General features: G+C 54.7%; 5 protein-coding genes across 5 annotated transcripts; 2 read left to right on the forward strand and 3 right to left on the reverse strand.

The window, feature by feature from the left end:
- Positions 1-195: 195 nt before the first annotated feature.
- On the reverse strand, positions 196-2,044 carry N7459_003731 (uncharacterized protein; the record flags this gene model as incomplete). The annotated part of the gene is made up of 2 exons (XM_056942915.1): positions 196-1,632; positions 1,988-2,044. 2 exons carry the CDS (start codon positions 2,042-2,044, stop codon positions 196-198), a joined length of 1,494 nt encoding a protein of 497 aa, XP_056802798.1.
- Positions 2,045-3,619: 1,575 nt separating this feature from the next.
- Positions 3,620-6,431, reverse strand: N7459_003732 (exocyst subunit SEC10; the record flags this gene model as incomplete). Its single annotated transcript, XM_056942916.1, has 2 exons — positions 3,620-4,099; positions 4,254-6,431. The coding sequence occupies 2 exons, from the start codon at positions 6,429-6,431 to the stop codon at positions 3,620-3,622; spliced, it is 2,658 nt and encodes an 885-aa protein (XP_056802799.1).
- A 617-nt stretch (positions 6,432-7,048) lies between these two features.
- On the forward strand, positions 7,049-8,167 carry N7459_003733 (ditrans,polycis-polyprenyl diphosphate synthase; the record flags this gene model as incomplete). Its single annotated transcript, XM_056942917.1, has 2 exons — positions 7,049-7,556; positions 7,614-8,167. 2 exons carry the CDS (start codon positions 7,049-7,051, stop codon positions 8,165-8,167), a joined length of 1,062 nt encoding a protein of 353 aa, XP_056802800.1.
- A 564-nt stretch (positions 8,168-8,731) lies between these two features.
- N7459_003734 (uncharacterized protein) lies at positions 8,732-9,563 on the reverse strand (the record flags this gene model as incomplete). Its single annotated transcript, XM_056942918.1, has 2 exons — positions 8,732-9,401; positions 9,472-9,563. 2 exons carry the CDS (start codon positions 9,561-9,563, stop codon positions 8,732-8,734), a joined length of 762 nt encoding a protein of 253 aa, XP_056802801.1.
- Positions 9,564-11,485: 1,922 nt separating this feature from the next.
- N7459_003735 (putative C6 transcription factor) lies at positions 11,486-14,107 on the forward strand (the record flags this gene model as incomplete). The annotated part of the gene is made up of 2 exons (XM_056942919.1): positions 11,486-11,524; positions 11,651-14,107. The coding sequence occupies 2 exons, from the start codon at positions 11,486-11,488 to the stop codon at positions 14,105-14,107; spliced, it is 2,496 nt and encodes an 831-aa protein (XP_056802802.1).
- Positions 14,108-14,657: the final 550 nt, after the last annotated feature.

Genomic DNA, 14,657 nt, shown 5'->3' on the forward strand with positions numbered 1-14,657 from the left:
TGAAACAAGACAAGCAACACACTGACCCCAATGCAAAAGAAAAAACAGTCTTCCTCAGTAAAGCGCCCCTCAAGGTACTGAATATGTCCCGAACAATAAACAACACAGACGCTGAATAAACGAAAAGAATGAGGACTCTCCAAACAGAATAGAGGAAAATGTAACAAGTCGAATATGAAGGTCCAGCATCGCCATCTAAAGATGCCGTCGGAGCTTGCGCCACATTCTCCTCACTGCGCTCTGCTCGTTCAAGTCGGAGCTCCAGAGTTTCTGTCTGCATTCGGCGGGTGGTAATGCAGCAAGGCGCAGGGGATCCTCCTGGGGGAACGAGGAGGGTGTGGGAGACTGCGTGCGCAGATCAGGTCGGGTCAATGTCATTTTCAACGTCATTTCGCGATTGCCGGGCAGACGCTGCAAGCCTGATTTGGATACAGGCAGAAACGACTGACGGCGTTGCAATAAAGACGGTGTATCCATCGACGGTCGAGGGGTTTCTCGCAACTGGGACGATAGCCGCGTCGCCGCCGTTTCTTCCTCTAACGACCCGCCCGGACTGCCTACCACGGTCCCATCATCATCCTCGAAGAAAGTCCCCACGCAGTCCTGCTTCAACGGTAGTGGTTGGAGCGGGACGGGCTCTGGGGCGAGGTTTTCTTTGTCTTGACCTAGAGCGGGAAAGCCAAATTCAATGGCTTCATCAAATTTCTGCGGGGATGCCAGATACACGCGCAATTTGAGACGGGCATCTGGGTCTTGGTAATACTGTGCCGTGGGATCCATGCTCGAGGTAGAAGATTTGGGGGCGTGGTGACTCGATTTTTGACGGGACGCGGGACGGGAGGTGGGGGATGCATTGATGACTGGGGTGAACGGAGGCATGGAGTGGCTCGAAGGGAGACCCTGTGGCACTGACGCCGACGGTCGATGTTTTAACGAAGTGTGTGTTGAGAAGGAAAGAGACCGCGCGAAGGAGGGGCGACGCCGTGACTTGGGTTTGGTCGCCGCGGCATCTGCTACATGAGCATGATACTCATCCAAGGACAAATCCAGATCGCCATCCTCGTCGAGCCACCGAAAACTCTCGTAAAGCGATTGATCCATCTTGGAATCGACTTCGTCCCAGTCAGACTCGGAGTCTGAATCCCAGAAACTAGTGGACGGCTGGCCCACGGGCAGAGTGATGTCGGACGGTAAACTGTCGGTGGACGAGCGACGATGCTGGGCACTACTATCGCGGCGATAGAAGGCCTCGTCGGCGGCGTCGAGAATGACGCTGTCGCGGTAGGCGTGCCGAAGACGAAGACGTTCTTCGGGCGAGAAAAGCTTTTGTTGGATCTTAGCGGGGAGGGCGTGAAAGCATTGCGAGTCGGCCTGGGCCACCAGGTAGGCGAGTTGCAAGGAACCGGGTTTATGCAGTTTCCGGGGACAATAGAAAGCACGTTTCTCCAGACCGCGCCTCCGGGTCAACGAGGTTGTGGAAGCATTGCGAAGCGCACGCGAGTGCAGAGGGCCAGGCCCAAGACGGGTAGGCCGAGCCCGGACATGATAGTTTGGCGTGGAGCTCATCGGCGCAGGGGAACTGGGATCGCTCTGCGCTAGCCGCATGCGCATGCGCTCGACATTCGAGAAGAACTAAGCGAGTCAGCAACAATGAACAACGAGGGAGGTGGAGATGAGGTGGAGTCCCGAGCCCTCCGTGCGCCAATCCAGCTGGAGCGGGCAGCGCCATGGGTGATAGTGCGGATGACGGCCCCCTTCACCGTGGTTCAGGGGGAAAAGACCGTGCCCAACGGTAGTGGCGGATGGATTCACAGATGGAGCAAGGATGGGAGGGTTGAGTTCTCCCGCAAGGCCACTCGGGGAATCTCGTATCGACTGCAAAGGCGAACTATCGAGCTGACTATATCTGCGCGCTGCTCCACCCGGCAAGGGGGGGGGTGGCACACGAAGAGATCAAGGGAAAGAGAAAAGGAAAAAGAAAGCTTACCTTGCGTCTCACCGCAGGCGGGAGAGAATCCAAATCCTCGCTGGCCGACCACTGCATGGTTGTGCGTCTCTCGATCTTGATCAGCCCTTTTTTTTTTTTTTTTTTTTCCCTTGGGCTTCCCCCGATCCTCACAGAGCTCCCGCAATGGTGTAGATGGTAGATGTGTATATCGGGGCTCAACAATGAGCGAACCGAGGGGTCGGGTGGCGGAAGATTGTTTCAATGCCAGTCGAGTCGATCGGAATCAATAGAGGCCAATGATCACCAGGGGGAATCCGATGGATTGGAGCATCAACGACTCGAGGTCCACGCAGAGAGAGAAAGAGGAGGAAAAGTGATCGGGATAGGCGATCCCAGTGAATATATAGCTAGCTCTCTTCCGGGACTCTCTTCCCCGGCTCTCTCGTCCCCTCTCTTTCTTTTGCCCCGGCGCAAGGATGTGATTGGAGCCCTGTAGCCAGCCCAATCTCAGCCATCGCAGCTCTCCAATGCTGCCACAAACCCAAACGCAACGGGTGCACAGACCGATGTGATGTGACGGGGATCTATTTCGAGACCTGTCACCTCGCGCCCCTCTCGGAGTGGAGTGTCGTTGCGGATCTATGTACATACATATGTACTGTATATACAGCATGGAGCGTCTGAGGAATCCTTGTGACGAGTCATGAACTCTCGATCGCGTCGGCGGGCGTTTCAAGACTAGGATTAATGACCTTGAACTAACAATACCTTCACTGACGACATCTACCGACATGCCTAGTACCCAGGAAATGAAAGGGACTGCCAGTCTCAACCGAGAAGGCGGGTGCAAGGAGATGTCTTCTGCGGGAACCCTCGTCATTGCCGGCGACAATAGGGTTGTGACTGGTCATCCGGGATCGTCGTCGTTCGAACCAGCCCTACCGGCGCGAACTGAAACCCCGTCTGAAACTGCTGGAGATATTTCCAGGGTCCCAGCATTCGTTGCGTTGTCAATGCCGACAGAGACGGGAATTGCAATCTGTCCAGGACAGATTGAGCGCAAGAAAAGAAGAAGGGAGGATGGATACTCCGGAGTACTTCCCAATACTTCTCAATGTACCTTTTTCAGGGGGGGGGGGGGGAACACGTATAAACACTATATACTACACTATTTATATATCTACAGTAAGACCCTACTACCACAACCCCCAGTTCACTACGACATAATACCCAGTCCACCAGCACCCGCGCCCATACTGAGGCAATCTATCTTCGCGCCCGGTTGGATGTGGGACCCCTGCGCACGGCCGATGAGCTGTCAGTCGCCGATCGCCGATCCCAGACTCGAAGATGTTCGTGGTGGATTCTTACGAGACAAAGAGAAACGACCAGCCCGAGGTCGGAGGGCTCGAGAAGCAGGTGTGATTGGCAGATCCCATGCGCCGCCCAATCTATCGTGCAGTCAAGATACGCAAGCGACGCCACCGACAGACGAATGCTCCCAAACAAAATTCGAAACACGATTCAAAAAGAACTTGAGAAAAATCCCCGACCACCGATCCCATAACATGGTAGGATACGGGAGACCCTCTTCCTTCCCCCATGGGCGGGCATACCTTGATGCAAAAAAGTACAGCTCTATGTGACGTGTCCCACCGGGTTTGTCTCGGCTTACAACGCGTTGAGCACTTGCTGCATGGCCACCGTGTTCGAATCCTCCCGCCGCGACACGTACGCCCGCACTTCCTGGACGCTGAGTTTGGCGTCTTGTCCCCCGGCGCCTCTGCCCGAGCCCGCTCCGCCCGTTGTCCCGCTGGCCGCACCGCCGCGGATGCGCTCGCGTAGAGCCTCGACGCCAATGACGAACAGACTGCCCACTTCCAATAGCACGTCCAGCGCGCCACCGGGCCCCTTAGTCTCCTCCTCGATCTCCCATGACTTGAGCAGGTCCGCATACTGCGTCATATCCTTGGTCACCATTAGACCGCCCGGCCCGCTTACGGCGAACCGCTTGAAATGCTCCAACAGCAATGCGCGCGTCCCCAACGCAATCTCCGTTAGGACTTGGCGGACATTGGCCCCACTGGCGGGTAACGAAGTCCGCGCGATGTTGTGCAGCCGCGTTAGAAACGTACAGATCGAGGTGCAGGTCTAGAGGCAGTGTCAGTTGACTCCTCCAGCTTGGTCTTGTAGGTTTGGTTCCATTTCATCTCGTTTCCTTCCGTTCTTCTGCTTCTCTGCCCTGGCGTAGCGACACACACTGGGGAGGGGGAGGGGGAGTTTATAGGGGAAAGCCACAACTCACCGGGGTTTGTAACATCTCTAGCCATGCGGCATTGTCGCTCTCACGAGGCCGAAAGTCATTCTTCCTCTGTCCGGACAGTAACCGGCTCACCCAGGCCAGGGTGGCATCAATTGTCTTTTGCTCAATGGTGTTGATCTTCTCCTCAATCCGAGACGTGGTCTGGCTGGTGCGCTTCTCCATGTCGTGGCGGGTGGTGATGCTACCCGCCGCCAATGGCAACAGGACCGCCTTCACACACATCACCATCAAGGTGGTAATGCTAATGGTGGTCCGGACGGACGGAAGGTACGCAAAGTCTGGCTCGATCTTCCCCAACTCCTGGGTAGTCGCTGCCTCCAGGGCGGCGTCCAAGCAAACATCGACGTACCCGTCGCCCATGGTGATCAGCACCAAGGTCAACAGGGCCGATACATCTTTGTGGGTGTCGGTGTTGACGCTTAGCTCGAGCCCACGGCCCACGGCCTCCGCCAGCCACTTCAGCATGCGCTTGGCGTCGCTCAGGTTGGGCTGACCATCCTCATCGGTGAGTTTGATTTCTGTCAGCCGCATGGTCTCTGGGATCTCGCCTAGTTTTGCCACCTGCAGCAGCCTTTTCCTTTGCATGGGTGACATCTCAGGTAATTCAAGCCGGGCGATAAAGGCGTCTCGGGCGGTGGAGAGCAGTTCGGTCCCAGGTCGAGATAACGAGGCCATGAAAGTGGTTGCGGCTTTTTTGCGGCGGGCATGATAGCTAGTAAATTTGAACAGGAGGGCACTGAACAAATCCTCTAGGGTGCGCTTCTCACGTTCAATGTAGGAAGACCCCACAAAGTAGGGCACAAACAGCTCTTCCAGCTGTTGATCCAGCAGCAGTGCTGTCTGGGAGGAGATGGGGTCTGGATGCTCTGTCAAGCCATGCGCTTTCAAGTCGTCAATCAACGTGCTGATATAACCCCGAGAGCTCTGGAGGCATCGTAGAAAGGCCAATGACGAGACCCCACTGGCTTTCTCCAGCACCATCTCCAATCGCTGCTGGATGGACTGTTGGAAAACTCGCTGCACAAACTTCCCAAGGACCTGTTCATGGTATGGAAACGCTCGCCGGATGATTGCCGACTCCTCTTGCACCACAACTTTGACTTCGTCCAGCAGGGACTGCAGACTTGGTTCGACGCCTGGCAGTTCTGCATCCGGGTCGGCCATCTTTTCCCACGACTCAGCATCACCGCCCACTTCCTCAGTTACTAGCTGACTTCGATCGATAAAGAATTGATGCTGGTTGACAAACAGCGCAATCACACTGGCACCGCCATTGAAATCTTGCAGCACTGTAGCACAATCCTTCATGCCCTCAAAATTGGCCTTGCGGTAGAAATCATCAAACTGCTTCAGCAGATCTTTCTCCAAAGTCTCTGAGAATTTCTCAATGATCTCCCGTGTATTCCGCCGCGGTGGGAGATCCCCACTGTGGAGGTCTTCGGAAGGGGAGTTCCCCCCCTGGGTGCCACTGGCGGTATTGCTGGCCGCTGGAGTCTCCTGCCAGCTCTGGGGATCAAGTCGTTGACTTATCCTTAACAGTTGCCGTGCAATGTGGGCAGATCGAACCTTTGCCTCGCCCGTACCAGAGCGCCGCAGGTTCTCCAGAAGCGAAATCTCGCCGCGATTGCTGACCCCGTCCCAGCACTCTAGCAAGAAATGGGCGTCCAACGCCCGGCGGCGCTGTCGGTCCAGTTCCTCCAGTCTCCTTCCAGTTTCCACCGCCATGTTCCCGGTTCCTCCTGCGCTCTCTAGGCCGGTGGTGCCATTCAGCGACGTGTCAAGCTGCTGGAAGGACTCGATGGTCTGTCGCAGCTTCCGGCCGAGGGTGGTGAGGTTTTGTGAGTGTTGAGCTTCTGCTCGTCGGACGGCTGCAGACAGCTCATTCTCGCGGATCTCCAAGTCGCCAGAGAGCTCGCCTAGGCGCCGTTGGGCATTTTCGAAGGTCCGGATGAGGGGCTTTGGATCGAAGGGTTGATTGGCGGCGCCCGCCGTTCCGACGTTTGTGCGGCGTCCTGCGATAGCTGTGTCCGAGAGTGCCTCGATAAACTCCTTGACGATGAAGTCCCGGCCCGAGAAGTCGTCGAGCGTGAAGCTAGGGCCCTTGGGGAAGACGGTGCGGGCGGGGTTGGAGGAGACTATGGATGCATTGTCGGGCATCATGGCGATTGCGAGGCCGGAGTCATGGGCCACCTTGGGACCGGCTCAATGGTTGGATCGGCCAGTTAAGCCCTGAAAGAGTTGAGGTGAGTCCGACTTGAAGAATCCGGGGAAAGCTGAGATGCGCGCGGGAGTTTGGAGTTGCGGACATGTATTTCCACGCGTAGAAGCTAAATTGCCACCGCTCTACTCGGGACCGAATAAAAGATGGCTCGTGGATATCATTACCGTAGACTTTATTTTATTTTGTAACTAGCTACTGGAGGTTTAACCATTACTACCGTAGGACTCTTTATGTCGAGAATAAACAGCTCTTGTCAATGTTGTCGGTTGGTGATGTTGCAAGCTATGTTTTCCAGCGGAACTTGCAACGGCTTGGCCATAAGCTACAGGCCGAGCCGGTTAGGATTGAATGGCTATGTCCCTAGGCAGCTGCCTTGTCATACAAGGCAGTTTTCTAATTCCCAGCATCAGAGTCCTATGAACAGACCGACACATTTCCAAGCGCGGGCCTAGAATCCGTCAACCTGTAAACGCTCGCATTTACATGCGGACGGCCACGTACCATAAGTGCAACGGCTTCTTCCCGCTCTCTACTCTTCCCTCCGAACCGCACCACCATGGTCTCCCAGCAAGACCGCGAGATCCTGCGCGCGGAGATCCGCTCACGCGGCACTGAGCTGAGCGCCACTGATCGCGAGAACCTCATCAAGCCGTATCTCCCCGATCCCGCCGAACTATCGCGACGACCCCAGCCCTCGACCTCTTCCTCCTACCAGCGCCGGCAGAAGACACGCAAGACTCCAATCCGCACGTTCGTCAAGTCGCAAATCCACCACTTGGCCTATGCCCTCACGCACATCTTTTTTGGCATCGTGGTGCGCTTGCTTCAGGCCTATCACGCCGTTGTCGACCGCGTCTTCGCCATCGTCTACCATCACCACCGCACACCCGAGCTGATCCGCAAGGATGTGCGTGGCTTGAAGCGGCTTCCACAGCATCTGAGTGTGATTTTGAATTTGCGCACCGAGGATGATGCATTGGCGGTGTTGATGGATGAGGTGGCCGAACTCGCTGCCTGGAGTGCATGTGCGGGGATCTCCCAACTCAGTGTCTTTGAGAAGACTGGTATGGAATGAAGGTATTCGCCTTGAAAATGTTGCCATACTGATCCGAATCCTCTAGGTGTGCTCAAGTCCTGTATACCGGCTCTGCATCAGATCATCACTACCAAGTTGGCATCGTACTACGGTTCGCCTTCGCAGCAGCCTTTTCTGCAAGTCTTTGCCCCCCACCACCCCGTTCATGGCATTGCAGCGAATCCCAACTCCGACAAGCCATCTCTTGCTCTTCTTCTGCTGTCTTCCACTGACGGTCGTGAGACCCTCGTGGACCTGACCAAGACTCTGGCGGAGATGTCGCAAAACGGCAAATTATCGCCAGAAGACATCACACCCGAACTCGTGGATGCGGAGATTAGCGAGATCACCACTCAGCCACTTCAAGCCCATGGCAACAACGCCGCCAATATCCTCAAGCCCGAACCAGACCTTCTTCTGGTGTTTGGACCCTTCCTTAAACTGGATGGCTATCCGCCATGGCAAATCCGGTTGACGGAGATGTACTGCACTGGTGACCGGAGCCACAGTGTGACCGGGTATGGAGAGGCTGTCGAGTACCAGGGATTCATGCGGGGACTGTGGCACTATGCTGGTGCCCAGATGCGGTTTGGACGGTGACTTTTCAAAAAAGGATGGAATAGAGTGAAGAAAACACAGAAGAATTGGAGTCACATTATCATTCATCATTTGTGTTATACCCTATCAGCATTAAAATGAGTCTCTATTATTCATATTTCTGTATATCTCACGAATTGCATGTCATCCTCAAGAGACCTGCTGGATGACTATTAACTATAATCTGTATCGGTATCACTATGCCATGCCGAGGCGTGAAGGTTTAAACAAATGCAACAAAAACTAAGTTGACACAGAGACATGATTAGGAATCACCACGTCCTAATAGGCAGAGGGGGTAATAAGGGGAGGCGAATAGAGAAAACCAAGACAAATGCAATCCCAAACGCACACATATAATCCAACGCCTGCGTAGCTGCCTGTAAATGAAGCCTCCAAAATGGAGAAGCTGATGACGATCTCCCGGTGACAAAGCTGGGTCGGGATTCAGTTCATAGGGTCGTTTCCATTGCAGTTCATAATTTCAAGATGTCTGCCATCGACATCTAGCAAGAGAGAGAGAGAGAGAGGGGGGGGGGGGGGGGGCGAAGAATAAGAATGGAGGATTTAACCATTCATATCTGCGTGGCTCGTCCCATTCAGTGTCCACCCAGATGTCACTGACCCAGTTGGCCAGGACGCTGAGTGACCGCGAACACAGTCCAGACATCGCACGATTTCGATGCCGGTCTCAGTAATGCCTTCAACAGCGCAGCTGGAGCAGATCTTTCTGCGTAGCTCGTTGTCCTTGCTATCGAAATCCTCCGTTGGACTGCTTATATCAGATTTGGTGTGGCCGCCTAATGACATGCTGACGATGCCAGGGCACAAGTGGGAGTCGCATTGACGCAGACAGATGAAGCAGGCTCGCTCACTACACAAGTCACAGTCGGCGTAGGCATCGAGTACTTGCCGTGTTGTAGGGCGTCGATGGCAGATATGGCATGGACGAAGGGCTGACGGCGACGTTGATGGATAGGAGAGTGGTACGAGAGTCTTTGGAGAAACCGGCGGGGAATAAGGGTCTGGCACTGGGGCGTAGGCATTGGGAGAGAGGAGAGAGGATTGCTGAGGGGTCGGAAGAGAAAGATACGGGGGTTGAACGTGCCGGCGCTTGCGAGGAATGCACCTGGGGCGGAAAGATAGATCCGCCCCCTCTGTTGGATGTCGGACCAAGGGCAGGGTACGATTGCTATCGCAGTCTGGGCGATCGACTCGAAACGGCACAAAGGATGATCTGGTCGAGAATGAAGGGTGTTAGTTATTGGAGACTCCATGCAACCGGGCATGAGTATCTTTGAACTTACGGCCGGGTCAGGGTTGTGGAATCTTCGTGGTCTCGTTTGCGTTTCCTCCAGCTCGCAGTAATGGAGTCTGTAGGCTCCGAGAAGCTGGGCATAGTTGGAGCAGGGCAGCAGTCCCACCAATGCATGGGTAGTAGGAGACACTCAGAAGTAAGAGTTGAGGGGGTGTTGACAGGCTCAGGCCGAGCGCTGCGAGGACAGAAAATAAAGCTTGGGCCAGGTCACGGTACCTCAGGGACCCGCGTCGGCCTCACCGCCCTTCAGGTACCTGTCCGTTGTATGGGCTACCAGGTATGTAGATACTATCGGTAGCTTTAGAGCTGGCCATGGAGAATAAAAAACACGTCCGAGTTTCGAGTTTCGAGTTCATGGGCCTTATTAGAATGGTGAGCGTGAGCCTTTTTCTTTTTATAGAGATGAGCATATTCCGATGGCATTGTGCTTGATCCAGTCACTGTAGATTATCGCTTTTAATCTCACTGGAAGTCCCCTAGAAACGGATTCAGATAGATCAGATATGGGATTGGGGCTCGCAAAGCACGGGAAGGGCTTTAAGGGATCGTTCGATTGCGAAGCTGCGCAAGCTGAAGCCACACCAGTATTCAACCTTGGACGCGTGGAATAATCAAAGATCGGTCTTCTTCGTGACCTGAAGTCGTCGTCATATCATTCCTTGCTTAACTAATTAGTTTAGCCAAATACTCCTTATTTACTGATTTAGTTAACTGTGTGTCCCAAAATAGCCATATGGCTGTGGTAGGGGTCCTTAAGCGGTCGTTCAGTGGCACATGAATTGCTCCATGTCTGATTTGATTCAGGCCGGCAAAAGTTTTATCCCCATTGATAGCTAAAATTAAACTCAGCCTGAGACCTACATATGAGCGCCTTCGGCCCAATCCGACAGGACTGGGCGCACTTTTCTTATTGTATCGGGATCATGGGTGGTACTGGTGGCATGGTCCTGAGCTTCAGAGATTCAAATGGAGCAAGGGCGCTGACCAGGGCATAGACCTCGCAATATAGTCGAACGTGACTGGCATCAGGGTTACGGGTCCTGGAAGCCACACTGCAGTTTTTCACTCCATCGGGGAGCCGATAATAAGTCTACGCCCTGTGGAGATCGGGATACCGAGTCCTCAGGGCAGCCCGCTTACCTCCCGGGGGGAAGGGGAGGGGGGGAGCACTGCCCCCTGTCCTTACAAGTTTCTGTTTTTAGGTGCCCTAGTAGATTGGATTTGTGTTCCTGTTGCATTTCCCTGGGTCTTGCGATTGCCCAAAATAAAAGGCGTGTGGGTTCGTGGGGCAGTAGTCGACGGGCGATGGGAGCTGTAAACGAGAGGTTGTGCTGAAGCCAAACTGCCGATGGTCGGCAGTTGTGAATGGAGTGATTGGGGAACTAAGGAGAGGTTGCGACACGCAAGTAGAAGCGACCACAATCGAACCTCAGATAAATCCCGATATCCCTTAGCCGTCCCTATTGGAGTATATAATGTACTTTGGGAGTACGATGAACTGCCAAAAAAAAAAAAAAAAAAAAAAAAAAAAAAAAAAAAGAGGATATAGGAATACGCTATGCATATATCTGAATCTATTACGCATCATTCTTATTCCCACCTTCTTATTCCCACCTTCTTATTCCCTCCTTTTGCCCCCGTTTGTGGGGACGTGGGGAATTCCCCTGATGCGGCGCACTTCACTGCGTAGTAACTATCGATAGATGTCCTATTCGCAGGGCTGCTCCTAGTGACTGACCAAGTCCACCTTCTCCGTTCTGGTTGGATGCCCTGATCGCCTCTTGCATTGCGTAATCCATCTAGCCTTCCGATTGCATCGCGCCGCCTTTTAGTGACATGCGCCACGATTTGTCGATTCTACACGACTGTGGTTGCTGCCCGCCAACGCCTCGGTTCTTAATCGCGCACTCCCGCGACCGCGGGAATTGACTTCGCGACATCGCCGAGCGCTCCGACTGCATGGTCCTACATGGCACGTTTCCTGACCCGAACTCACCGTCCTCATGGATGAGGGCTCCGACCAAGCCCCTCGGCGGAAGAGGGTCTCCAGGGCCTGCGACCGCTGTCGCAGTAAAAAGTGAGTCGGCCATCGCACCCGCGGTGACTCCCAAGCTAACTGCACCCAGGACAAATGTGATGGCGCCCGTCCCACTTGTTCCGCCTGCCAGGCAACGGGCCAGACATGCTCCTACGACCCTCATATGAAGAAACGTGGCCTCCCCGAGGGTTATGTGCGCGGCCTGGAGAAACTATGGGCTTTATCGATCTGCAACATCGACGGGTTTGAGGACACGATGCTGGCCATGCTGGGAACCACCGCAGAATGCACCAGCCGCCGAGGGAAGTTGATGTCAGTATGGACAGGGGACAGCACCTCGGAAAGCCTGCATGAAACGTGGAAGACCAGTCGCTTGTACAGCGCACTGGAGAAGATGCTTTCTAACTCCGAGGCCGTCCCAGCGGCAACGGGCAAACGATCACGAAATGATGATCATCAGGACGGACCGGCCGGTCGATGGGGGTTCCGAGTTGGCAGAGACGCGACGCCGTTGGGCCCCGAAGCACCGCGAGTCGTTGGTCCGGCTAGTGTCTCCCCCAGCACCAAACGTGCTCGACTGGCCCAGGCCTCGGAAGGTCGTGGCACACCATGGGCTGATGCACCACAAGGACTCCAGTTGCCGCCACAGACATCTCAATTGCTCGACATCTATTTTACTGCAACCCACTCATGGTTCCCGGTCGTCGCAAAACACAGCATCCTCCGCGCCTCGTACCTCTACGCCAATGCCCCGTTATCCGTGACAACAACCTCCCCCGGATCCGGCGATCATGCTGCGCTATGGGCAATACTGGCTTATACTATCACACAGTCACGAACAGATGCTCAAGCCAGCCCGGCGCGGGCTGTGTCTCTCGCGAATGAATATTATGCCGTGTCCCGACGTCTGATCCCCTCGGAAAAGGAACGCTACGAGCTTGGCCATATCCAGGCATTACTACTCTTGACTTTGGTCAATGTGGGCCTCGAGGACTGGACGGCTGCATGGCTTTTGAGTGGTCAAGCAGTGCGCATGGGGATTGCCATGGGCTTGGGAGCCTTTACCAACACGCGACGCTCGGATGAATCGAGGCAGGGCAAGGCTGTTTTCCTGGGTTGCTTCGTGATCGATTCTTTGTTGTCCTTCCGCCTGTCGAGATGTCCCGCCATGTCCTCGAATGATTTTAGGGCGGTCGGTCCGTTAGAAGAAGATGGCTTGGAAGAGTGGAATTCGTGGGTGGATGTTCTCCCTCCTACAGGGGCTTTTCGCGGTCAAAACCCCCCACACAGGGGACCGCTTTTAGCCCTGAGTGGTTTTAACCGCTTGGTCGAATTGGCAAGCGTGCTGAATAAAATATCACGAAACCTGTCGATGGGGTACACGTCAGCTACATTTGCCCAGCAGCTCGTGCTGGACCTGAAGCAGTGGGATGACACCCTGCCGCTGGGGTGTCGCTTGATCGGGCCCGAGAGCATCTATCCTGAACGTCACTCCACCCTCCTGCCGCACCAAAGCTATCTTGGCCTGGCATATACGGCAACGTTACTCTGGCTCTACTTGCGTCTCGTTCCAGGTGAGCAGGGACTGCATCAATCCCAGCGGCCAGCGACCGAGGGCGCCAAGAAGCTTCTTTATCGCGGATTGACGATGATTTCCCAGCATCTGGAGAATTTTCCCATGTGCGGGCTTCCACCCATTTTCGAATTTGGCCTACGCACGATCTCCGAACAGGCGTTGTCACTGCAGCACACGCTCGAGTCGACCGATCATTTCCCATTTGCCCAATGGACCAACGAGTTCCGACATATGGCCACAGTCTTGATTCCGACATGGCCCGTATATGGCTCCCTGATCTCCTCTATGGAACGCTGGGGGCAGTCTAGTGATTTAACCGGGGCAGCAGCGCCACTATTTCCTGGACAGCCCGCTGCTTCTTCGATGCCAGGGACCGACCCTCCGCCAGGGTCTATGCATGCTTCGGATGTCGGCCACAGCATGGCCCCTCACGACCAAAGCAACTATGCGTCCTCCATTCTCGGCATTAGCATCCCCATGGATGCACAGTCCATGACACCCAAGGACACCGTTATGGAGAATGTCGATCTGGCCACGATGAATGTCCCGTTGCAACAGCCGATGGAACCCCGTGCGATGAGACTTGACAAAATACCGCCCCGTGGTGGACCGGACGGGCTGTACCCGCCTGGTAGCAGTCATACTCAGCCCCACACACCTGACTCTTCCACCTCGCATCCCCTCATGGCCGGGGAAATTCCCATGAGCGATCGACCCAGTTTCACCAGTGATGGCATGGCGTTTAATCCCGCCGGACCGGGCGACCTTGACGCGATCTTCAAAGATTTGGCGTATCTGGACACGACCGAGTGGTCCACCAATCGCGAGGCTGGCCTCAAAGACTTTGGATTCATGGATGACAGTACCTTCCAAGCGTTCTGCCATGACCCAGATCGTCTGGTTGGATCTCAGCCGCTGGTTCACCCGCCATCCATTGCGGATATCTGGCCGCCGCCGGGCTTCTTTCCCGAGACCTTCCAAGATATTCCTGAAAAGCCTGTAGGGGGTTGACGGGCTATTTGGAACTCATCTTGAACGGTATGTGGAATTTCACAACTGGGGTCGTCCTCTACCGAATATCAGCTTGTCTATATGTATACCTAGAAGAGACCAAGGTGCATGGGTGCATGGTTAAGTGGTGGTTATCGTCACCCATCTTGGTCTAACGAACAGGAGGCCGGCTGGTTGGTTCTCCGTCCGCCTGCACGTCGTCCAGAGTCCGCTGTTGCATGCAAGGACGCTCACGTCCTTAGCCAATTGAGGTTGCCCTGCTTAACCTTATCCAGTACCCCGTAAGGGGAGAGCTGACTTCTTTTCCCTCTTTCCCTTTCTGTTGATAGGCCGCGTCTCCACCTTGGAAGCGAGCCTGATGACGAGTGTCCGTGAAATCAAAGATGATCTGGGAGTGTAGTGGCCCTCTGATGTACCAATATACCCGCACCGCAGGGCAAATCACCCTCGATGCACCTGCAAAAGAGTGGTTATTTCATCATGAAGAAATGAACGCGAAGAGTCCTAGTCCGAGGTTAACAAGTACCCCAGGTATCTCGTAATCACCGGA

Source organism: Penicillium hispanicum (genome assembly GCF_028827665.1).
Source record: "Penicillium hispanicum strain IBT 35686 chromosome Unknown utg000003l_segment0_segment0, whole genome shotgun sequence".
NCBI lineage: Eukaryota > Fungi > Ascomycota > Eurotiomycetes > Eurotiales > Aspergillaceae > Penicillium > Penicillium hispanicum.